Consider the following 24,127-nt stretch of genomic DNA (forward strand, 5'->3'; position numbering starts at 1 on the left):
ACAATTGCAATATGATTTGAAAACTGAAGAAAGGACATCATACTACACTGTAGGTGTAGTATGATGTGCCACACAAGGTGCGGTCGTCAACAGCAAGGACATGAAGAGGGAGAGATATTCCCCAGACTCCCTTATAAAATCTCTCAATTTTGTGTGATTTTGAGTTGGGAAAAAACTTTATAATCTTTGTATAATGCTTTCTATGATAAATTCTTAATGATTTGGTCATTCTTGTGAATGTTATAGATGAATATCATAGTGGAGAGGAGCACACTGTATGTTACACAGATCTGCTTTTGTCCCAGTGAACAGACACTCCAGCCAGTTCTGCAGTTCGCAAACTTCATACACTTGGCAGATTTACCAAATATTGTCAAGTTACTTTGGGCTTGATGATCAAAGGAAGTTTTTATATAATGAGCACAATCAATAAAAGGTTCTTACAATGCTTTTGGGCAGGTGCTGCAGCCCCCTCAGCACCCCTACTTGCTGTGTCCATGATGACAAACAAATCCCACAAACTTAATTCATTGTTTTTTCCTGTTTATTATTGATTTATAAGTACCAAGTTACCAAAGATGATAAGTAACAGTATAATATAGATAGGTTTCTTTAAAAGGGCAGACATGTGGGGATATTTCCAAGAAAGAGCCCGCAGTCCGTGTTTCCAGTGTTACACATCGTACACTTGCAGTTTCTGGCCACAGGGTAGGTGACAGCCAGTGGACATCCATCAATGTGTTTCACCTCATAGGACCAGTCCCCGTTACAGGTCCTTTGTTCAGCCAAGTCATGATGACTTATGTAGACTGGATCCTGATAAGAACACCAACACACGACAGCATATATTGAAGAATGTGGATGGAAATGCAACCTTGTGATTTATGATAATGACAAATATTATCAAAAAAGAGCAAGAATTGTAATCCAAGACATTTTATGTTTTACAAGTACAGTATGTCATTTCTGCCATTTGTTAAAGTAAACAAAAGACAGACTAATGGCATCTTGAAGAAGTGGGACATCATGGGACCACCATTGCTGATAAAAATCTACCTGATGTGACTCAGGCAGAAAGGTTTGCAGAAGGTGAATGTTAATATAATATTTAAGTTTTATCAATGTTACATTTAGTCACATTTTCCAACTTCCCTCCTCACTCCTGCAAGTATTAGCTGATGTTCCCTGAGAAGTTATTCCGACTAAACAAAATGCACTGACCTTGGAAAAAAAAAAAATCAATAAAATACATAACAAAAGAAGTCATTTTAAAACCCTTGAATATACAGATATGTTACATATTATATCTTTAAACAAAAATCTTCAGCCATCCAACAGCAGATTACTGTAAACTACTGACCTCTGCCTGCACTCACAGGCACAAACTGATAAAGAGACAGAGCTCGATCCAAACTGAGTCAAAGGGCTGTGGAACCATTAAACATGACAACAACCTGCTATGACCTGCACGTGACTGGCAGGTTTTGACACACTATAAACACATTATATACTTATACACTTTATAGAAAGGGCAAACATCATATAATTAAGTCATATTGAACTAATCCATTACTCAGGATTATAAAAAGATTAAGTTACTGACATTATGTTATCAGTTTACACTTAATAGATCATCAGTTAATCCACAATTATGTCATAATTTAATTGACATGCAATCTAATTAGTTCAATTCCAGTTTCATAAACTTCATTCCAGCTCATTCTATTTGTTCATTCTCTCTGAAAGCAGAACAGAGATATGAAAAGCAGTATTTTATCAAACTGGATTATCAAACTGGTCAAAAATAATGAATATGTATCTAAAGCTCAGTTCATGATCATTAACCATCGTTATCAGGGAAAACTGAGCGAGCATTAAGCTCTTTAACAGCAACAGGGGACCTGTTATTAAGCAACTGTTCACTTTAAAGGTGCACTTTGAAATTTTTACCAGAGAGGAACGATCTTCATCAACTATATTTTGCCTGAACAAACTAAATAAACAACTTGTTTATTCAGTTATGGAAAAATAACTAGTTCTGACTGTGTATTATTACCTCATTGATATTGTAAATATTATTATTGTTTGAATTTTTTGAATTTTTTCTCCAACACCATTCAGTTTCAACTAATGTTAATCATAGTTTGTAAACAGTTAATAAATACTATGTAGTTCATCTATAAACATTATTTAGATAAGTTGCAACTGTTAATAATGTTAATACATGGTTTATGAAGCTTATCATTGTTTGTGTACAGTGAAATAACTATAAACTAAAGTTCAATATTTTATACATTTTTAATTTATGAATGATGGTTATTTTAAAGTGTTCCAGGTGATAGTCTTAATTCACACTCACACAAACTAGAAGTTTACAAGCATGGTTATTAACTGTGGTAATAACAAAGAGATGAGCAGGTCCAGTTAATGCATATTATTAGCGAACATGTCAGGCAAGAATGGAGACGAGGAAAAAAAAAAACAATAAATAAAAAAAACTTGTCTGCCATTTAATGTATGTGAATTTACATTCCTTAATTGATAATCTACTGAGTGTGATTAGGTTGTATTAATTTCCACTGAGGTGAAATCAATTCAATGGAAAAACTCCCTCAAGCTTATCGAAAGAGAACATACTCTGGATCGATCAGCTGACGTGAAGTTTAACATCCTCATGAATATAAATCAGAATAACTCAGTGCGTTCAAGGTTTGAATGATCCGTTACCTCGTGGTAGCACTGTCCTGCACATATGGTTGTGTAGATAACCTCTGTGCCACCACAGCTCTCCACCGGCATGCTGACGTTGGTTGGATGGCAGCCGAATCTGCAGCCTTGGCCTGCCCCCACCAGCAGTAGCGCTGCTGCCATGACAACTAGCTCCATCCTCTGATGGGTGCAGCACCGACACCTGCCACAAGAGGGGAGGTCTCACATCAGACATTTAAAGACCATGTCAGAGGCCAAAACAAGTTAATGTGGAGTGAGGCGAGGGCCTGTGCTGTCATGTTTGAGGTGGTTTCATATCTACAGGAGAGCAAATACAATTTTAAAATCTGAACAACTGTGTAAATCAGTTTGTAAAACTACTAATACAGCTCTATGAGTAGTAGAGTAGCATATAATTGCATTAAAATGCAATATTGCCATAATTAAAAAATCTGAGCCAAAAATCTCCACTTCAGTAGCACTTACATACACCAAACTTTCCAGTTTTATTCCTATCTATATTCTGAAGGTTTTTAACAGAAGGGTTTGTTCATATATCATTCATAGCCTGATTTATATAACATTTTATTCCTAAAAACAGGGCGAAAATTGTTTTTTTATGGCTGTTAGCAGTATTTTCTGATTTATGGAGTGATAAAAAGAGATATCCAAAATTCCCTCTGTAAAAACCGTTTACAAAAACCGTCTAAAATATGTCAACAAAATGAAACGTGAATTTTGAACCTGGCTTTATCCAATGTTTAGATTTATGTTCTGGAAATGTCTGCAAATTAGCACATATTTAAGTAGCTAATGCCTCATTTGCATATTTAAACATACAATTTCAGAAAACTCATTATACAAAAAATAATTGTTTTAATCTAAGTAATTAACTGGGGAAGTTTCATGGTGATATATATTAGTTACACAACTGTCCCTATTCTTCACCTGTAGTGTCTCCCCTTAATTAGCTAATGATGCTAATTACGCAAATTGCCCAACATGCAACTCTTAGCAACCGAGTTGAATTTTATCCACTAGGCCTATAGATTACATTTCAATCATAAAAGTTTATAGGAAACACCATTTCTGGGTCCAAGAAATTTCCAGTAGACTATTACTCAAGTATGACCCATTTTTTACAACATATGAAAAAATGCAATCACGTCTTTTTGAAACAATGTCCTCCTCTGTTCTATGTCTACGATGTCTCAGAAGCATGTCTATCAAATATGATACAAGCTGTTCTGACTTCTGAATGTACTTCCTTCACTGCCTCTTTATGGTCCTATCATTCTGTTACAGCTTTACAACAGAATCATTAGCACATTTTCAGCAGCCTGTTTGTAAATGTACCTGTAGAACAGCTGTTGCCTGGAACCTTGTTTCCTCTGTCACTCTCTGAACATCTGAATCAGCCTCCAGCCTGTGGCTCTCCCCTCTCCCTTCTCCCACTTAAATAGTTATGCTCTCAAAACCTTTTAATCTATTTTACCTTTGGCTATTTTTCCAACCTGCCTGGACTTAAGAGCAAATCCTTGTCTTTTCCCCTCAACACCTTGGAGATGGCCCCGGGCTCAAGGCCTTTCCGCCTACACATGAGGAGGAGGAGTTGATAAGTACAGAAATCTTGTTTGGATTAAAAATGAATGGAAGGCTTAGATGTACCAAAGAAAAGAATTAACCAGCCCCCAGAGTGAGATGGAAACACTAATGCGATCAACAGTCATTTGCCACGCTCCAGCTTCATTCATTGTGTCATTGCCCCAGACTGTTAATTAAGCAATATTACCTGAGAGTGTGTGCTTTAAGTAAGGGATAATGTATAGAACGGCGGTCACTATCGGGAAAATAAGTCCCGATAGGATGAACTGGACCCCGACCGGACCCCGACACGTAATAAGTAAGGGAAAATGTATAGAACGGCGGTCACTATCGGGAAAATAAGTCCCGGCAGGACGAACCGGACCCCGCTTATTACACGGTTACTTGCCAACACGAAAAAAAAAACTTGACACAGTGTGTCTTTTTACAATTTATTTGTTACCGTTCATTGTGTTTTTCAGCAGAGAAATATAGTGCGCCAAACCGACTGCTTTCCTCTCTTTTCCTTTTCTTGACCGGTGTCGACAACTCAGCCTTTCAGAGTTGAAATCACCATATTTTCCAAGAATATTAAAGTTAATGTGAAACTCATCCATACTAGTGACCTAGGAGTAAGTTCACACTAAAAACAGTTGGGTTAAAAAATAACCCAATTTTAACCCAATTGCTGGGTTGAATAAGGACGAACCCCTTTTTTGGGTTATTTTAACCCAACTGTTGGGTTGCGCAATTTATCGCTTCTTTGACCCAATAGTTGGGTTAAAAATAACGCAACATTGTAGTTAAGCATAACCCAACTTTTGGGTTAAATATTCAACCCAACCTGTTGGGTTAAAATAACCCAAAAAAGGGGTTCGTCCTTATTCAACCCAGCAATTGGGTTAAATTGAATAGTGTTGGGTTATGCTGAGCTCCACTACTTCCTTGACTTAAACAGGCTCCTTTACTTCCTGTCTTACATTATTGGACAAACTGATTAATCCAGGTCCCAGCTGGCATTTTAACGTCGAGTCACTGTTGAATCAACATCAGGTGCTAGTGCTGGATAACCATTGAATTTTGTTTAGATTTTGCAAATCTAATCAACGTTGAAATAGTAACGTCATTCCTACGTCACGTTTCTCAACATAGGTGAATTTGCCAACACTGAATCAATATTGATTTTAGTTTAGATTTTGCAAATCCAATCAACGTTGAAATTTCAACGTCACTATAAATTCCTGCTTTTCAACATAGTTTGACACACTATATATTTTTGTTACACTGTTTTTACAAAAGTAATGATGTGTTCAACAGAAACTCCAGTAACAATTAACACCTTTAAAATGGATACATTAACACTAAGTACACAACCACACCATTTTAACCAAACTCAATGTTTATTAGTTTGTGCTGTCATTGTTTTAAGTACACATTAGTCACATATGTTGAGTTTGTTTACTTGAAAACATGTGACTCAAAACTTAAGATACAAACAAACAAAGATTGCCTTAATTACACTGAATTTAACAAACTTAATATATCTAAAAGTCATGAACATCTGCTACTGAACAGTATTTTCTTGCCCACTCCCTTTTAGCACACTTCAGTATTAAAATTAAACAGAAAAATAAATAAACATTTATAAATTATAATAAATAGAACAAAAAATAGATTGTAGAAATGCAAGTAGATTAACTGATTATTTGCAACATTTTTAAGAAGAAAAACTCAAAATTTTCTGATACTAGCCTTCCAAATGTGTTCTTGGTCACTTGAGGCCCTAGGAAATGGATATTTTTCACACATTTCTGATATTGACCAAACAACTAATCTGATAGTCAGTAAAATAATCAGTAATCAAAAACAATAATAAATAATACACTAATGAAATTAGCTTTTGTTATCAGCTATAAAAGTGCCTTTGGCTTCCAGGCTAATTCCTTTCAATGACGACTCACAGGGTGGTAGTGAACTGGATTGTGTCATGGTCACTGATGACAGTAAGGAGGCCCACTGCAACATCATCAAGCTCTGGCTCATCAGACTCGTCCTGAATGAATGAAAAAGAGATACTAATCACAAACTAACACATGCAACAGAACAGATGACATTTCATTTATCTTTCTTTAACCAAGTCCCATTGAAATCCAATACCTCTTTTACAAGGGAGACATGGGTCTCATTGTAAGAGGTGGAAAACATAAGATCCATGATTCAAATCCTCACAAATTACCAGAGAATCTAAGTGGTGTGAGTGACTGAAACCAAACTAAAAGACATTTACAGGAAAATGTTCTACTGAACATCTTATCACTCTGAACATAACGCCAACACAGCTCCTTTGTAGGGAAGAGAAAGAAAACAGACCATATACGAAAACTGTATGGGTAGACTAAACAAAGGTAAGTCCTAAAACATGTTATTTTGATGAACTGTTTACATAATAGACAGTAACTTAAGGAGACTCACTGTGCAGGCTCTGAAAAATCCAGAAACATTCTCGAACAGATACACAGGAAGGGCGTGGAGGACAGTAGAGCGCTTGGTGTGGATGTCATGGATTTCCTATTCAGATAAAAACAGAAATGTATACACTGAAGAATTTACTGAACAAAGCTGATTTAAAACAGTCCAATCAGAACATATGTCAACAAATACCCTGTTCACATCTTTAATGCAATCAGACAAATGGCAAACACAAAGTGGACTAATTGCAAAATTAACAAAGCTCATTTGAATCATTGAACCTGTTCAATGTTGTAATGGTTCAACCTATGAAATGTGTAATAATCTATTTACCTGTTCATTGTGGATTTTTAAAATTTCAGCCAGAGAATCTGCTGTCTGAATAAGGTCATCAGTCGAGGAAGATGGTGGTCATGCTCAGCATAGAATGTGTTGGGCAGGTTCTGATTCGTAATCCGCTGGAACACTGCATACAACTACATTGAAATAACAGCAGGAGAATACAGCAACAACACTTAAAAAAAACAGTTCAATTTGAAGAATCTAGCACACATTCATGAAGCGGCCAGATGAGTAAGAATCACAATTTTCACTTTAAAAGAGAGAGCTGATCCATATTACCTAAGATTCTATTTTGAGAGCAGGCCAGAGGTCCATGAGCTCATTCACTGCTGGGCAGGACATCACTATGGTCTGTCGGCGTGGGAAAATGTGGTCTCCATCATCTTTCTAATGAAGGGGAAATGTACAAATGCAATCAGTATAGAGACATATATGAGGGCTGATTATGGAATAGTGGCTGTGCTGCAGCCTGTGGAGTCTAAATAACTGTATTCTGGAGGTGAAAGAAGCTGCACACAACTTACACGTCCAGATCATTTTGGAACCAGCAACCTAAAAGGCAAAGAAAAAAATGACAAAATTAAGACCACCATCTAAAACTTTTAAAACAGAATTGCTTATACTTACTACTTAATATAACAAGTTAATTACTATTAGCTCACCCAAATATCACAGACTACAGCTAACACTGCTTTAAAATGATAACGTGTTTTCCTCAAAACAATTTATAACGTCTATAGATAGAAAATAGCTCAAGTAAACTTATTAGTTTTTAACACGTTTTTAAGACAAATCTTGAATTACATTTTGGACTCTTTAGACCAATCATCTTTCTTTTTACAAGCAAATACGAAGTTAAGTAAAATATTATCTGTGCAGTGCAAAAGGTTAAATATCAATTAGGAAGATGGTATTTATGAACAGAACACATTCATGGCTTGTTGAATTGAATACGGCAAACAGTTTTCCCTTGATCAAACTGGCAAGTAGAATAAACAATGTTATATGTATGTGGGATATATGATTTAGGGTTAACTTACTAAACTAAAACATTGTCTTGAGAACATTTTTTTTTTTGGTATTTACAGAGGCGGAGTGAAGTGGGTTGGTTTAAGGTGTCCAAACGGCATAATTGAGTTGTATTTTTGCAAAGAAGGTGAACATGTGAGCAAAGTGTTGTTCTATAACTCCATGCGTTGAAATGGCCATCTGAAATAATAAGTGGGATTGAAGCTCAGGCTATTAGTTTTAATAATTCTGTTGAAATGTTGATACCTGAAGTGCTGAAACACATGTAAAGAGGAAGAATAAATCCTGCTGCCGTGAAGTTAACACCAGCGCAACGTGTATCTCCTTTATTCTTACCACAGGCAAGACCGAGGACTTGCAGCCTCCCTGGCTATCCAGTTTGGGAGGCGACAATTTTGGGGGCTTGTCCAGGATCAGTGCCCTTGGTGGACAGGTGCTGATCAACCAAGAACTTCGGGATCCGGATTTCCTGTTCCGGATTTCCTGACTTCAGGTATCCAGAGATGGCTGCTCTACGAGATCTGCGGTGGGAGATCCAGCAACAGCTTCATCAGCTAACCAGTGCTGCCGATACAGACCTGCTCTGCAATCTGGCAGTCTCATGCAAAGACGAGATGGAAGGAGATTGGCCGGGCGAGGATGCAACTAACGTGGAACTCTTTGACTTCATTGTTGACTTTATCAGAAGTAAACAACTGAGGGGCCTCGAGGACCAAGGGATGGCTCGCCTGCTCATTCTTCGTGACCTCATTGATGAACTGCAATCGCCACAGACAGCTGTAGGAGAGGGTCAAGCATCAGATGAAGAGTACACTGATCCGCTGGAAGAGACTGAACCAGTAGTAGTAGCGACAGTGAGTAAGAAAGCACCCACGACAGTGGTTGCTGACCAGGTAACTGGGTTGGTAAAACTAACAGATGTCGCAAAATTTCTGCCTCGTAGACAATACAAAATTCATGGGGGTCAAATCTCTGATTCTGACTCCGATTTGAGTTTCAACAACCTGTGTAAACAAATCGATGAAGGGTTAGCTGAAGGTTATACAGAGGCGGAGGTAATCAGAACAGTGCTCAAGATAATTAAACCTGGCACATTCAAAGACATGCTCATTACCAAAGATAGTCTGACTGTAAATGAGTTGAAGCGTTTTCTCAGGGCACACCTTAAGGATAAAAGCAGTACTGAGTTATTCCAGGAACTGAGTAACGCAAAACAAAATGACAGAGAAAGCCCACAACAGTTCATGTACCGATTAATGGGGTTGAAACAACGTGTATTTTTCGCTACCAAACAATGTACAGGGTGTTTCAGTATGACAGCAAACTGGTACAGGGTGTATTCTTACACTCACTTTACCAGGGAATGCACGAGAAATACTCATACATCAGGCGAGATATCAAACCACACATCTCAAACATGAGTATACTGATGACTTCTATTTAGAGCTGATAACGCGGTCAGTTAGCGAGGACACAGAGAGACAGAACCGTTTAGGTCAGACCCACAAACAAAAAGCAATCAGTGTAAATGCAGCACAGCAGGACAGACAGGATACTGTTCAGATGCAGGCAGAGGTCCAAGCTAATCGCACTGCCATACAGGAGCTGACAGTACAGGTCTCATCCTTAACCAAGAATCTAGAGAAAGTTCTCACACCTGTAGTGAATGTGGCACCAGAAAATACCCGCAATCAAAAGGTAAATGCCAGCAGTGTGTGGCCCAAGGAAAAGACTGCTGCACCCATTGTTTTCGATGTGGACAAGAGGGACATAGAGCTATTGGTTGCCTTCTGAAAAACAACGCGTCAGGAAACCGAGTGAAGTCACTGGGGAGGGACCACCGGTGACTGTAGCAAGTGAAGGGTCCCCTGTCACTGTAAATCCACATTCTAAAGATGAAAGATCTCCAACTTCTCAGTCACACAAACCACCCAATACAGCAAGGCGGAAGCGTGTAGCTAAATTGATCGGTGGAAGATGCATGCTCACCTGTCACTTAAATGGGGTTAGAGTCCAGATGTTACTAGATAGTGGAGCCCAAGTTAGTATGGTGGGGAAGTCCTGGGTAGAACAACACTTACCAAATGTCAAAGTCCAACCCCTCAACAGCCTACTTTCAGACTCCACGCTTGACATCACAGCCGCAAACGGGACAGCTGTACCGTTTGATGGGTGGATTGAAGTCCTTTTTGAAGTGAAAAATCAAAAACATGGGAGAGTAGCAATACTGGTACCAATACTAGTGAGCAGAAGCTGTGTGACTAGCCCACTGCTGGGTTTTAATGTGATCGAGGAGATAATCATGGAAAATGAGCACCAGCCAAATTGTCTTGGGTTACTGGACTTACTGTCGGAGGCAATGAGTGTCCAGAGGCACACTGTTGAAACTCTTGTCTCTGCCATAAATGAAATGTCATTGCAGGAAGAACCAGTAAGCCTTTTGGTGAAAGTTGGGAAAAGAGGACTCACTGTTCAAAAGGGCCAGATCTGTGAGGTGAAATGTCGTCTGAGAACGTTGCCAGATGGGGGAGCTGCAGTGTTTGAGCCGGCCTTAGAGAACAGTTTACCTGATGGGCTAGAGCTCTTTCCCGCTCTGGTTGACGTACCTGCTGGTGCCTCAAAGATTGTAAGAATCCCCATCCACAATCCTACACAGCATGACATATTCCTACCACCAAAAACAGTTCTGGGCTTCACTGAAGAAATCATGGGCCTCCAGTCAGTGAGTATCCCCCCAACTCCCCAGACATCAACCAATCAGACTAAAGACACTCTCCTGTGCTCAACTCAAGTTTGTGCTAATGTTGACCATCAAGGTGGAATCAAAACAGTCCACGGAGCGTCTTGTCCCCAAAACAAATGGCACCCCCCAGTAGATTTAAATCATCTGACTGAGAGTGAGCAAGAGGTGGTTCGCCAAATGCTCTTTGAAGAGTCTGATGTATTCATAAAAGAGGGGGACATCGGCTGTATTCCTGACTTACAGTTAAAAATCAACACAGTAGACGACAATCCTGTCCAGAAATGCTACAACTCTATTCCAAAACCCCTATATGCAGAGGTAAAAGAGTACGTCCAAAATCTTCTGGACCAAGGCTGGGTTAGGAAATCTGTGTCAGCTAACTCCTCTCCCGTTGTGTGCGTGCGCAAGAAAGATCACAGCCTCCGCCTATGTTTCGACTTTCGTGAACTGAACCGTAAGACTAGACCTGACCGTCATCCTTTGCCACGGATACAGGATCTGTTGGACAGCTTGGGAGGGAATTCATGGTTTTCTATATTAGATCAAGGCAGCGCGTACCATCAGGGTTTTGTGTGTGAAGAATCAAGGCATCTGACAGCGTTTAGCACCCCCTGGGGGCTGTATGAATGGGTTTGTATCCCATTTGGGCTGACAAATGCACCCGCTGCATTTCAACGGTGCATGGAGGGAGTGTTAGAGGGCATTAGAGACGAGTGCTGTGTACCGTATTTAGATGATGTCCTCTGCTACTCTAAAACCTTTGATGAACACGTGAACCATCTCAAACAAGTGCTCTGCCGGATGAGACAACATTGCATTAAGTTCCGTCCAACAAAATGCAAACTCTTTAAGAGGAAAATCTGTTACATCGGCCGAATGGTGTCGGGGGAAGGGATCCAGATCGAGCCAAAAGATCTAGAAGCGGTGATTGCTCTGAAGAAGAGGAAACCTCACACAGTCGGAGAGCCCCGGACACTGCTTGGATTCCTGAGTTATTATCGGTCCTTTATCCAAGATTTCTCCCGACTGGCAAGGCCCCTGTTCGAACTCCTTCAGAACCCAGCTGAAAGGAGTGATGTCACAAAACCCCCAACCAGCAGGGGTAAAGTCCAAGTGAAGAAGGGAGATAAGGGAGAGCTCTCCTCCCGCACACCCATTATTTGGAGAACTGAACACCAGAATGTTGTATCAAAGTTTGTAGAGATGCTAACTAACCCTCCCATACTAGCCTACCCAAATTTCGATCTACCGTTTATACTGCACACAGATGTGTCAAATGACGGATTGGGAGCGGTATTATACCAAACACAGGACAACAAACTGCTTGTCATCGGGTATGGGTCCAGAACATTGACACCTGCTGAGAGGAACTATCACCTACACTCCGGCAAACTTGAGTTCCTGGCACTCAAATGGGCTATCTGCGACAAATTCCGTGACTATCTGTATTACGCTCCAACCTTTACGGTCTATACAGATAATAACCCATTAACCTATATTCTCAGCACCGCAAGGTTAAACGCTGTGGGACATAGGTGGGTCGGGGAGTTGGCAGATTTTCACTTTGATATAAAGTATAGGCCGGGAAAAATGAATGCAGATGCCGATATGTTGCCCAGATACCCGGTGGGCCTTCAGCATCAAATATGTGAGCATACAGAGTCAGTTTCACCGGAGGTAGTGTCAGCAGTGTGGCGAGGAACTAAAGCAGTCCATGACAATGATGTGCCCTGGATGGCTGTGCTACAACTTAACCGCAAGGATGAAAGTGCTGGGGTGACAGATAGCATTTCAAGTGTCACATCTGAAAACATCAGAGCTGCGCAGCAAGAAGATCCAGCGATCAAAGAAGTTGTCTCCTTGAAACTCAACTCCTGGACTCCTAATGAAAAAGAGAAAAGAGTCATGGGAAGACAGACAAGAAGACTACTTTTTGAGTGGAACAAGCTAGAAGTGGACAATGGAATACTCTACAGGAAAACTGAGCAACACAGACAACTGGTCCTCCCAGATAAGCTCAGATCTGTGGTGTTGAGGAGCTTGCATAACGAGATGGGACATGTAGGTGCTGATAAGGTGATACATCGTGACAAAGAGATGTGTCTGTATCAAACAAAAGAGGCCCAATGTCCCACAGAAAGCCCCAATGGGATCCATCACCACCAGTACACCCTTTGAGTTGGTCTCGATTGACTACTTACATCTGGAGCCAAGTAAGGAAGGATATGAGTATATCCTGGTCCTCGTAGACCATTTCACGCACTTTGCGCAGGCGTACCCAACGAGCAACAAATCTGGAAAGACAGCAGCTGAAAAGATATTTCAGGACTTTATCCCTCGTTTCGGGTACCCTGAGAAACTTCATCATGATCAAGGACGTGAGTTAGAGAATAGCTTGTTTCACAACTGTCTGGAATTGCTCATTCTCGGACCACGCCTTATCACCCACAGTGCAACCCAGTCGAACGACTAAACCGCACACTTCTTCAAATGCTGCGCACCCTACAAGAGGAGCAGAAAAGTGAGTGGAAAGAGCATCTGCCTCACATCGTGCACGCCTACAACTGCACGAGGCATGAGGAGACAGGTTACTCTCCGTTCTTCCTCTTGTATGGCAGGGCTCCACGGTTACCGATTGACTTGCTCTTTGGTTCCAGGACAGAGACTGACACAGGCAACCATCAAACCTTTGCACAGCAGTGGGCAGATCAGATGCGAGCAGATTATCAAATTGCTGCTGATAACAGTCATATGTCCTCAGCTAAAGGCGAGAAACAGTACGATAGGGGAGTGAGAGGCGTTACTCTTCAGCCAGGTGACAGGGTACTAGTGAAAAATCTCTCAGAGAGAGGGGGTCCAGGGAAGCTGCGTTCCTACTGGAAGAAAGTAGAACATCGCGTGGTGGAAAGAGTGGGAGATGGATCAGTCTATAAAGTACAGCCTGAGAGAGGTAGCAAGTCCCTGCGTATACTTCATAGAAACCTTCTGTTGCCAGTAAATGACCTACCTCTTGAAGAAGAACTACCTGTGGTAGAAAAGAAGAGACAAAAAAGACAAGCACAACCTAAAAAAAACAGTGACAGCCTGGTGACAGAAAGTTCTGATGAGGAAGAGGAGTATACTTACCATGATGATCTCCGAAGCAGAATCTCGTGCTATAGACTTGTAAGACCCCAGCAGCAAAGATCTGTAGTGTCACAGCAGGACCCACAAAGGCAGTCTAAGCTTCGTGCAACAGCCAGCAAATTCTGCCCTCCTGTCAGACAGGAACCCGAGAGAGCTCAGGATAGGCAGGAGGCACAGAAGCCAGATTTGGTCATAGAAGGGCCTGATCCAGTGGAGGGGATGGGTGATGTAGGAGGAGCGAGAGAAGAACGGAGAAGATCACAGCGAAAAGGGAACGGTTCACATATGACACTCGGTTCACATATGACACTCTGGGTCATCCATCATATCGGTCTTGGAGTGCAGATGTGAACGCACTCTTATCCAACCAACTCCTGGCAGGGACTCCAAGTTTTGCCCCTTTCCACTATCCCACCCAGCCACACCAATATGACTACAATTTCTGTACTCTTGCACACTAGACACCGACACAGGAAGATAACAAATGTCAGGAGACATTCTTTCAAGTGGGGGAGAGTGTAGAGGGTTAGAAACAGATAAGAGAAAAACAGACACCCCTACTATAATTTTTCATTCATTTTTATTAGTTTCATCATTCACTTGCACTCACACTACTACACTGCTATGGCACGTCCAGGCCGCTAGGTGGCGCATCGCGCTTGTGGTGGGATTGGATTTACATGTAAAGAGGAAGAATAAATCCTGCTGCCGTGAAGTTAACACCAGCGCAACGTGTACCTCCTTTATTCTTACCACAGGTCAGTAAATATGCATTTAATCAGGTGTACATGCTATGTGTTAAGAGTTGAACGTGTGACTTGAGGATTAGTTGTGTACATACGAGCCAAAGTAACAAGTTAAAGAGAGAGTTTGATGTGAATTGAGGGATGGCTGGTATGCTAACTGGCTAATGCTAAGCGGACCTACATCGTAGTGTGTGAAGCTTGCTCAGAACAACAGGAAAATACCTGTGAATGCACTAAATGTACTCTGCACTTTATTTATGAACCTGTTCTCATGCAATGTGTGGTTTTCTGGTTTTTATCTGTAGCCAAATGGATATATTTGTGTGTTATTGCCAAAACCAGGAAATGTTATTGTGAAGTCAAAGTGCAGCGCCATTGATCCAGTTAATGCATTAAGAATATAATTGTTGAATTACCACGTTGTTAGAAAATATGTTTCTGAAGATGGTGTACTGTTGATTCAGGATAATGTTTGATTCATGATTGGTTCAGGAGAACATGGTCAAAAAGTACATTATATAGCTTATAGAGTAAAAAAGGTAATTTCATAATACTGGAGAAACTGTGTTGGTTAAAAAGACATGGTAAAAACAAATTCATTTATTATTTTTCATGAACATGAGGATGTCTCATTATTGTTTTGAAGTGGGTTGGTTTAAGGTGTCCAAACGGCATAATTGAGTTGTATTTTTGCAAAGAAGGTGAACATGTGAGCAAAGTGTTGTTTTATAACTCCATGCGTTGAAATGGCCATCTGAAATAATAAGTGGGATTGAAGCTCAGGCCATTAGCCTTAATAATCCTGTTGAAATGTTGATACCTGAAGTGCTGAAACACATGTAAAGAGGAAGAATAAATCCTGCTGCCGTGAAGTTAACACCAGCGCAACGTGTATCTCCTTTATTCTTACCACAGGCAAGATCAAGCACTTGCAGCCTCCCTGGCTATCCAGTTTGGGAGGCAACATTAGTTCGCTAGTTTTGGCAGCTAACCATTACATTCATTAGGGCCCGAGCAGGGAACCTGCAAGGACCCTATTGTTTTTGAAATGATTTTTATTATTATTATTAGGGCCCGAGCAGGGAACCTGCAAGGACCCTATTGTAATTGAAATGTTTTTAGGGCCCGAGCAGGTCATCGACCTGTGAGGTCCCTATTGTAATTGGAAGAATTATTCTTCGTTATTATTTTTCCTGTACCACTTTAACGGCAATTTTGGAAGCCTGGACATACCCAAAAACTCACCAAATTTGGAATATACGTCACATCTAGTGAAAAATTTGATAATTTAATGCCGTTGGGCGAGGTCGTGACCTGCGGGCTCTGTAGCGCCCCCTAATGTTTATCCCTTCGTCCTGCAAGTGCCTAGAAGAACGAAATGTGGTACGCAGATTCCTCAGGACCAGACGCACAAAAAACCTATTTGGACCCCTAGTGTCAGTCCAACAGGAAGTCAGTTATTTAGATGTGTGGCGGCATTTTTGTCCAATTCATGCCTACTTTGAAAATTATCTTGTCCTAGAGCTTAAACGCCACATTCTTCAAATTAACTCAGTAATTTTCTTCATGCCTTGGAGAACAAAAGTTATTAAAATCTTTCAGCTGTGACATACTTTAGTGGGCGGGGCGATGGAAACCATTTTTTCCCCTCGCGGTCAAGCATCGAGGCTTTATAACTTCAACATACAATTTCCTATCCACACCAAACTTCTCATAAGTGTAGAGGCTGTCTCCCCGAACACATCTCAGCATCAATACTTAGTCTGCCATTTTGCTTTTGGCTGCCATGTTGAAATATTGCCAATCTTCGTACTTAAATTATCTCCTCCTACAGATGTAACGCCACCGACTTCAAAGTCACTCAGTAGCATCCTCTGACGTTGAAGATGAAAAGTTATGGAAATCTTTATCCTACGTCATACCTGCTGGCCACAGTGGAGCGGTCAATTCAAATCCTTCGCCGTAAAGCATCGTGTCCTCATAACTTCTTCATACAATGTCTTATCTCGGCCAAATCTCTCAGGAATGCAGAGGGAGTCGCCCTGATGAGATCTGTGTAGTCATGGGGCGTGGCCGTGACGCGTGGGCTCTGTAGCGCCCCCTATTGTGATGCCCCGCCTCCTACATGTAACATAGAAGGACGAAAAAATGGTACGCATGTTCCTCATGACCGGACGCACAAAAAACCCATTTGGACTCCTAGTGTCAGTCCAACAGGAAGGCAGTCATTTAGATGTGTGGCGGCATTTTTGTCCAAATCATGCCTACTTTGAAAATTATCTTGTCCTAGAGCTTAAACACCACAGTCTTTAAATTAACTCAGTCATTTTCTTCATGCCTCGAAGAACAAAAGTTATTAAAATCATTCAGCTGCGCCTTGGTTAAGTTGGCGGTGCGTTGGAAACCATTTTGTCCTCACGCCGTCAAGCATCGAGACTTTATAACTTCAACATACAATGTCCTATCCACACCAAACTGCTCGTAACTGTAGAGGCTGTCTCCCAAAACAAATCTCAGCGTCAATAATTAGTCTGCCATTTTGCTTTTGGCCGCCATGTTGAATTATGCCAATCTTCGTACATAAATTATCTCCTCCTACAGATGTAACACCACAGACTTCAAAGTCACTCAGTAGCATCCTCTGACCTTGAAGATGAAAAGTTATTAAAATCTTTATCCTAAGTCATACCTGCTGGCAGTTGTGGAGCCTGCCATAACAATCCTTCGTCATGAAGCATCAAGTGCTGATATCTCCTTCATAGTATTTCCTAGCTCGGCCAAATCTAGAGGGAATCTAGAGGGAGTGGCCCTGAATAGATCTGTGCATCAATACTGTGTCATATCCATAGCGCCACCCACTGGAAACATGAAGCAAGTTTTATTTCAGGCAATTTGGGCGTCCTACATGCATGTACATGAATGAAATGTGGCAGGCATGTGTGTCATGACAAGACACACAAATGACTCATTTACACCCACACTCTCAGTCAAACAGGAAGTGGTCAATTTTGCTTAGAAGCACATGAATTGATGGTGTAGGTGATGCAAGTCGCCACTAGATGGCACTGTTGTCTTTCAAGGCACATCTATCATATTCATCAGATTTTATTGAAACTTCAAAAGGTGGCAGCATGCACTTCTTGGGATAAAAACTAGTAAACAAAGCAGAACTTAGATCAAAAGCTTGACACTGATAGACAGCCATAAATACATTTTTTGAAAGAAGGCAAATGAAGCATTATTCTACACATATTTATGTGCAGTGATGACAGACATAGTCAGATGTACATGGCATTTGCAGGTAGTTTTGTCTGAATTGCACGTTACAACAGGGCATAGTTGAAGGGTAATGGGTTGAGCCACATAATGGATAAGTCAGTGGTAGTAAGCCACAGCACACAATTTTCAAATAAGCCAATTTGCTAAGAATGCCATTTGCGTGTTGTGTCTGCCCTGTCAAGGTGGCACACAACAAGATGTGTGTAGTTGTGATTCTGCCCAATTCTTCCGCGATGAACGAAGTGGATTCCACTGCAATATGAAACAACTGAGTGGGTTCTTTGGTCAAACACCGCTACTGCAGGACGCTCGTCAAACCTGGTCACTTGACCGCTGTCCCTTTTGAAAAGGAAGAATCACCTCTGGCTGCACTCCACTACCTATCTTAATCTGTGGCATTCCACTTCCATCCTCCCCTATGATGCGCTGCCTTCCTGCCTTCACGGTGACAACAGAAGGCAGTGTCTTATCTGCGCCGGTAGTCGAGTGGTTGGCGTGCATGCCACATACGCAGTGGACCCAGGTTCGGATTTAGGGCGGAGGAAGTTTACTGCAAGCCACAACCCCCCCCCTCTCTGTCCCACTTCCAATCTATTCCCTGCAAAAACACAGGTGTCCATGCCTGAATTCCAGACAAAGGCAAAGAGAAGGCCGTAACACTTCACACAACGTAACGGTGCAGGATCGATTGTCAAAACGTACCTGATTACTAACTGTTTTAGAAATCATTGACCTGCAGTCCCTTTGGATTTCTGTGGATTGCAGGAAGTTGTTCTGACTTCACCTTGAAGCGCTTGATACTGGCAGGGGCAACCCACCGCGTTACAAACACACGTTGGGAGAAGAGGCTGATCTTCACCCCCCGCGTGCCGCCTCCGTGAACAACGATCGAGCAACGGGGCTTAAGCCGTGGCGCGTTTGGACGGCGGCACGCCCCAACGCGCGCGCAGACTGCGAGGGCCCGTTCATCACTGCTTGCAGTTTTAATTGTAATTGGTTCGCTAGTTAGCACCATGGTGGCTAGCGGAGTTTTGCCTCTGCTGTAAAAATACTTTATTACAATCCATGGCGTAAAAGTGAATAAATATTAACATTTAAAACTTACAGTAAGTCCTGACTGCTGCAGCGTAGGTCAAGCTTTCTGACTCCTGTTGCTTCCGGCCGCCAAGCGTCTCTCTCTGCAACGTTCCAGCTTTTCTTCTTCTGTGTTTTTTTCAAAGAGCAGTAAGGAATCAGTGTAGTATGTGCATTAGCGCCTCCTTCTGCTTCGGAGGGTGATTCAGAAATTAACTCGGAATAAGAAATTATCCCTGCAGCTGCTAAGCACTTAGTAGAAATAGAAAATGTATAGGCTACATGAAACTGATGCCAATAGAAATACCAAAACCATTTTCCCCAATCAAATTGTTACTGTTTTAACCTCTTAAGCCCTGGCCATATTTTCAGAAAAAATACTGAAAAAGACATACCCAAAGTAAATGAAGAATTACTCCACTACAAAAACGTTCATATGCATATTCTTGGTGTCCTTTGACATCTAGGGACTTCAGAGAATGTATTCCCAGTGTAAATTTTTTTGGTGTCTGCCACTATGCCTGAGTAAATTGGAATAAACCAGTGAAAAAATGTGAAATTTCTATCCTCGCCTGATTTTCCCCCCTATTTGACAGAGGCTAAAACTATGCCAACAATGATTCTATGCAGAAAGATGCCATTGATTACCTTCAGCAAATCCTTGACTACATATTTATCAAATTTGATAGAATTTGAGCAAAGGGCTAAGCCTCCACAAAGGTTTTAGTAAGGATACAACCAGGCGGACACTCATATTGGCACAATTTGGCACACTTTGTGCCAAATTGTGCCAAATGGATTACTTTCCACTTCCCATGGAAACTGGCTGGGAAATACAACTTATGTCCATTAGACTAGTGTAATGCCATCTACTGGAGCTTTTGGATATAACATTTACCTTGTGCTTCATCAATTTGTACCATTGTGCATAATATATGTACAATTAAAATCAATTAAAACAACAACAAAATGTATCATTTGGTCCACATGGAGTAGTTTTATGAAACCAGTAACAGATATTAGCAGTAATAACCTAATAAAACAACTGGAACAACAATAAGAACAAGAGCAGAGTAAAAAAGTGCAACAAATGCAACTGTTTACATGGCCAGGAATGTCAATGTGCAAGAACGTCGATGTGCAAGTAAACAAAACAACCAACAATCACAATTAGAGAAAAATAATGTACTCTTGAAAATAACAATTGTAACAGCAATTATAACAAACAGCAAGCAACAGAGTAAAAAAGTGCAACAAATGCAACTATTTACAATGGGCTATAAGGGAGTGGGAGGGATGGCTTGCCAGCCGCAGGCTCATTTTTGAAGTCCCATGCTATGGTACTCAAGGAAGCAATTTCTGTCAGGAACAAGGCAAAGTGACACATTGCACCTTGAGCAGTACAGGGGTGTCTTCATGTCCCTGATTTTGTAGCCTGGCATCTGCTTGGCCTTCACCTTCTCCTTGGCTGCACAGACCACACACTTTCTGCGGTCCTGAGTGCCAGTGCTCCCTCTGAACACAGGCATGCAGGTGTTGGTGAGGCTCGGGCGGGGGGTGGCTTCAGCAACCAAAGCTTTAGCCTGCTCAACCATCTCCCTCATCAGAACTTCTCTGAATTGCTTGTGGGACATGGGGGCCTGGTTGTGACTGCTGGACACAGCTTTGTGCAGGATGTAGCTATTGACAACAGCAATGTCGATGAAATGATAAAAAAACGTCTTGTACCACCGCATTGTCTTGCCATGCACCGAGTAGTAGTGAATGAGGGCGTCTGAGAGGTCAACCCCACCCATGTTGATGTTGTAGTCCCTGCAAGCATCAGGCACATCCACAGGAGCCCTGTGCCAGTTTCCATCTGGCCTCTTCACCCTCCTCAGTACAGTGGCTCCGCTGTACGCCTTGTGAAAGGTGCTGCAGAGATTGACCACTTTAGTGTCCATCCACCGTGCAAACAGGAGGTTGCCCTCACGGATCCACCTCATGTCTCCCCTCTCAGGCTTCTTTGGGAGGTCGTTGATTGTCGTCCTTGGAAATCCCTCTCTATTTGTCCTAATGGTGCCACAAGCTGCCGTGTGATTTTTTAAAAGTTTATTGAAAAGGAGTGGACTGCTGTAAAAGTTATCAACATAAAGATGATATCCTTTTCCAAGTAGGTCAAACCTCATCAGGTCCATGACGGATGTGACACTGAGGCCATCATCCTTCTGTCCCCTCAGTTTGACCTTACTCTTATCTTTACCCTGATAAACAAAAAAATTGGAGGTGTAGCCAGTTTTAGAGTCTGCCAATACAAACAATTTGTAGCCGAATTTTGTTGGCTTATCTTTCATGTACTGCCTGAATCCAATGCGGGCTTTGCTTGCTACCATTCTTTCATCGACTGTGATGTTCTGGTACGGCTGGAAAAGGGAGTTACAGGCATTCACAATCTCGCCATAGAGTGGCTTAATTTTGAATAGCCTGTCGAACTGAGGTGTCCCTCTCTTTCTTTCATTCTCTTCATCTTCTGTAACATCAGACAGATGAAGAGACCAAAAGATGGCCTCAAACCGGTCCCTGGACATGCTGCTCTTGGGGAAAACAAATTGGTACGGCCACTCCCTCCTCCAGAAGTCTGCCCTGGAGTGCACATGTACCAAGCCAAAGAAGAGAATGATGGAAAGAAAGATGTAAAATGAGTCAACTGAGAGGGGAAACCACTTGTACTTCGAACCTTGTGCCAATCGTCGCACAGCATTAGCATTTGTATTATTTATAATGCTGTGCAGACTGCTGCTGCTGAAGAACAGCTTGAAGAGGCTGAGGGGAGACCATTTGACATTGGTGTCAATCCTGGGGCCAGGTTGGTGTTTTGGCTCGAACTGTGGTGTTGGGGGTTCAACATCTGGCTCTTCCTTTGTCCTCCATCTCCCCTGCTGAGGCTCAAAGTCTCGAGCAGCCAGTTTTGGCCGCTTGCTGGCTTGCCCTCTACGGCCAGGACCACAGCCACGGCCACGACCTCTCTTAGTTGGCTTTTCAGGGGAAGAGGACCCGGGACTGGAGGATGCAAATCGGCGCCTGGAGGAACTGCGTGGTGGGGGGGCATAATCCACATCCTCATCTTCTTCATGATCACTGTTGCATGAAAACAGAGCAATAGATGTTGAAAGAAATATATTGAAAGGACTGACGAATCACATACATTTCTAACAGCAGAAAAGCATATAAATGTATCATTGAAGCAGTATGAGACAAAACCTACACAAATAATCAGTACACAAACCTTGATAGGAGAGGTGACGCCTCAGATGGAGACACGGGTGGCTGAATGTCTAGAGTAGGGGGGGGCTGCGGAGATGATCGCCCTGAAGCCTCACTCTCCTCTTCTTGTTGGCTATGAAAATGATGATAATAATTAGTATTTGGGACAAAATATGTAATGATGTATGTACATTTGACCAAAGGACACAAAGGTAGTGGAAATGTGTAAAAATATTCAATATAATTGAGTAGCCCTGACCTATACTATATTGTGTTTGCACTTGTATGTACTTTATATATATATATATGTGTATATATTTTTGTATACAGTATTTGGGACGACACACATCATCCAATGTGTGCAAACCAAGACCATAAGAGACAAATGCAGTGAAACATCCACAAAAAAAATAGTATGGAATTGAATTCCCCTTTCTTATACTGTACTGTGTTTAAATATAACCTCTTCAGGTATTCTGTACATTACAGAGCACAGCCTGTCCAAAAATGACTCACTCACACACTAACATTTTTTTATAATGATAAAATAAGGAAATAAAATATACAGTGAAGGGGGAGACATCGTTTTAGTCAGCAGAGCCTCTGCTTTCATATGACATGTCATTTGTTTGGTTAGCATCTGTTAGCACAACGCGGTCAATGTCGTTTGTTCGGTTAGCATCTGTTAGCGTCTGTTAGCATGACCTGCTAACAGACGCGCTGCGCTGTTTCCGTGTATTTGTTACATGCTAACATAACGTTACTTGCTTAGGGTTTGAGGTGTGTTTCGTTTGGCTGGCAGTGCTTAGGATGGGCTTTTAGCACAAAAATTAGCCATTAGAAAGAAATACCAATACTTACTGGTGTACGGGATCCACGTCCTGCGTAACTGTCTCTTCCTCCGAGCCGCCACTCTCTGAATCAGATGAGTCTGAAAAATCCATTTCCGACCCTCGGTGAATCTCTGCCAAAATTTCAGCCATGTCCTTGTAATATTTCTTTGCCATTTTGGCAAGAAATACTAAATGCTACAGCAAAACACACACACTCACCGTCGGAGTTTACAGAACAACAGGTGGTTACGCTGGTGACAGAGGACTGGCGCCCCCCTTCGTGCACTGTTCGTAATGGCGCGCTGCAAGGCATTTTCGCTGTCACCGTTACGCGGGGTTTCGCTGTCTGCTGGGTAATGTAGTCCATAGAAGGCGTGGTCTCATTCATTTCAGGTGCTCCTCCCCTTTCAAAGGACTACAAACATGGTCGCACCACATTGTGTTCTACGATGATGCAAGGCATTTATTTCCTCGGATCGCACTTTTTAAATGTCGCGGATTTCACACCAATAAGGTTTAAAATCATCTCTTAATACTAACGTTTTATCTAAAATGCACGTCCCACCTTCTTTTGTGAACATTAGAGTATAACATTTGATCAACAATTGAAAGTAAACACCGTTGTCCTGTCTTACTACTTTTTTTTACTGTCTTAATTACTGTCGGGTTTTTTCGGCCCGTCCACGGGCCGAGCGGGCTTAAAGGGTTAATAGGCTATGATTGCAATTTATTTGTTACGATCGATTTTATTGTATTTTAGCATGTGCTATATAAATTAAGTTTATTTTTAAATAATCCCTATTTAAAACAATAGAAATAACAGGACTTTAATTACTTAATTCAACTATGTTGTACTTAAGTGATGTTTTTACGTACTAAATCTCACTATCTAATCTAGAGTTGTAGTTGTTACCGCAGTCCAAATTCAACCACAGTCCAAACCGGTCCAG

The 24,127-nt window shown here is 41.6% G+C and overlaps 2 protein-coding genes and 1 long non-coding RNA gene across 4 annotated transcripts; all 3 read right to left on the reverse strand.

The window, feature by feature from the left end:
- Window positions 1–526: 526 nt before the first annotated feature.
- On the reverse strand, window positions 527–4,187 carry LOC115577991 (gonadotropin subunit beta-1-like). The gene is made up of 3 exons (XM_030410853.1): window positions 4,066–4,187; window positions 2,728–2,911; window positions 527–816 (listed from the first exon to the last, which is right to left on the reverse strand). Exons 2-3 carry the CDS (start codon window positions 2,884–2,886, stop codon window positions 613–615), a joined length of 363 nt encoding a protein of 120 aa, XP_030266713.1. The 5' UTR covers window positions 2,887–2,911; window positions 4,066–4,187; the 3' UTR covers window positions 527–612.
- Window positions 4,188–7,257: 3,070 nt separating this feature from the next.
- LOC115577992 (uncharacterized) lies at window positions 7,258–19,151 on the reverse strand. The gene is made up of 3 exons (XR_003983329.1): window positions 19,133–19,151; window positions 7,629–7,656; window positions 7,258–7,491 (listed from the first exon to the last, which is right to left on the reverse strand). It is a non-coding gene; the product is annotated as an uncharacterized LOC115577992 (long non-coding RNA).
- A 924-nt stretch (window positions 19,152–20,075) lies between these two features.
- Window positions 20,076–23,881, reverse strand: LOC115577989 (piggyBac transposable element-derived protein 4-like). Of its 2 annotated transcripts, none has more exons than XM_030410852.1 (4): window positions 23,397–23,881; window positions 23,206–23,275; window positions 22,367–22,477; window positions 20,076–22,218 (listed from the first exon to the last, which is right to left on the reverse strand). In XM_030410852.1, exons 1-4 carry the CDS (start codon window positions 23,563–23,565, stop codon window positions 20,418–20,420), a joined length of 2,151 nt encoding a protein of 716 aa, XP_030266712.1. In that variant the 5' UTR covers window positions 23,566–23,881; the 3' UTR covers window positions 20,076–20,417. The 2 variants fall into 2 exon arrangements, with proteins under 2 accessions (XP_030266712.1, XP_030266711.1); XM_030410851.1 differs by having other exon boundaries at window positions 23,206–23,308.
- Window positions 23,882–24,127: the final 246 nt, after the last annotated feature.

This window comes from Sparus aurata, unplaced genomic scaffold (genome assembly GCF_900880675.1).
Source record: "Sparus aurata unplaced genomic scaffold, fSpaAur1.1, whole genome shotgun sequence".
In the NCBI taxonomy this organism is placed as follows: Eukaryota; Metazoa; Chordata; class Actinopteri; order Spariformes; family Sparidae; genus Sparus; species Sparus aurata.

Excerpts from the sequence above, each read along its gene's own strand:
- LOC115577989 (XM_030410851.1), bottom strand. The coding sequence starts at position 23,565 with ATGAATGAGACCACGCCTTCTATGGACTACATTACCCAGCAGACAGCG. Across the intron at positions 22,478-23,205 it reads GACGTGGATCCCGTACACCA|CCAACAAGAAGAGGAGAGTG; the intron begins GTAAGTATTGGT and ends TCATTTTCATAG. Across the intron at positions 22,219-22,366 it reads GCGTCACCTCTCCTATCAAG|TGATCATGAAGAAGATGAGG; the intron begins GTTTGTGTACTG and ends TTCATGCAACAG.
- LOC115577991 (XM_030410853.1), bottom strand. The coding sequence starts at position 2,886 with ATGGAGCTAGTTGTCATGGCAGCAGCGCTACTGCTGGTGGGGGCAGGC. Across the intron at positions 817-2,727 it reads CAGGACAGTGCTACCACGAG|GATCCAGTCTACATAAGTCA; the intron begins GTAACGGATCAT and ends TGTTCTTATCAG.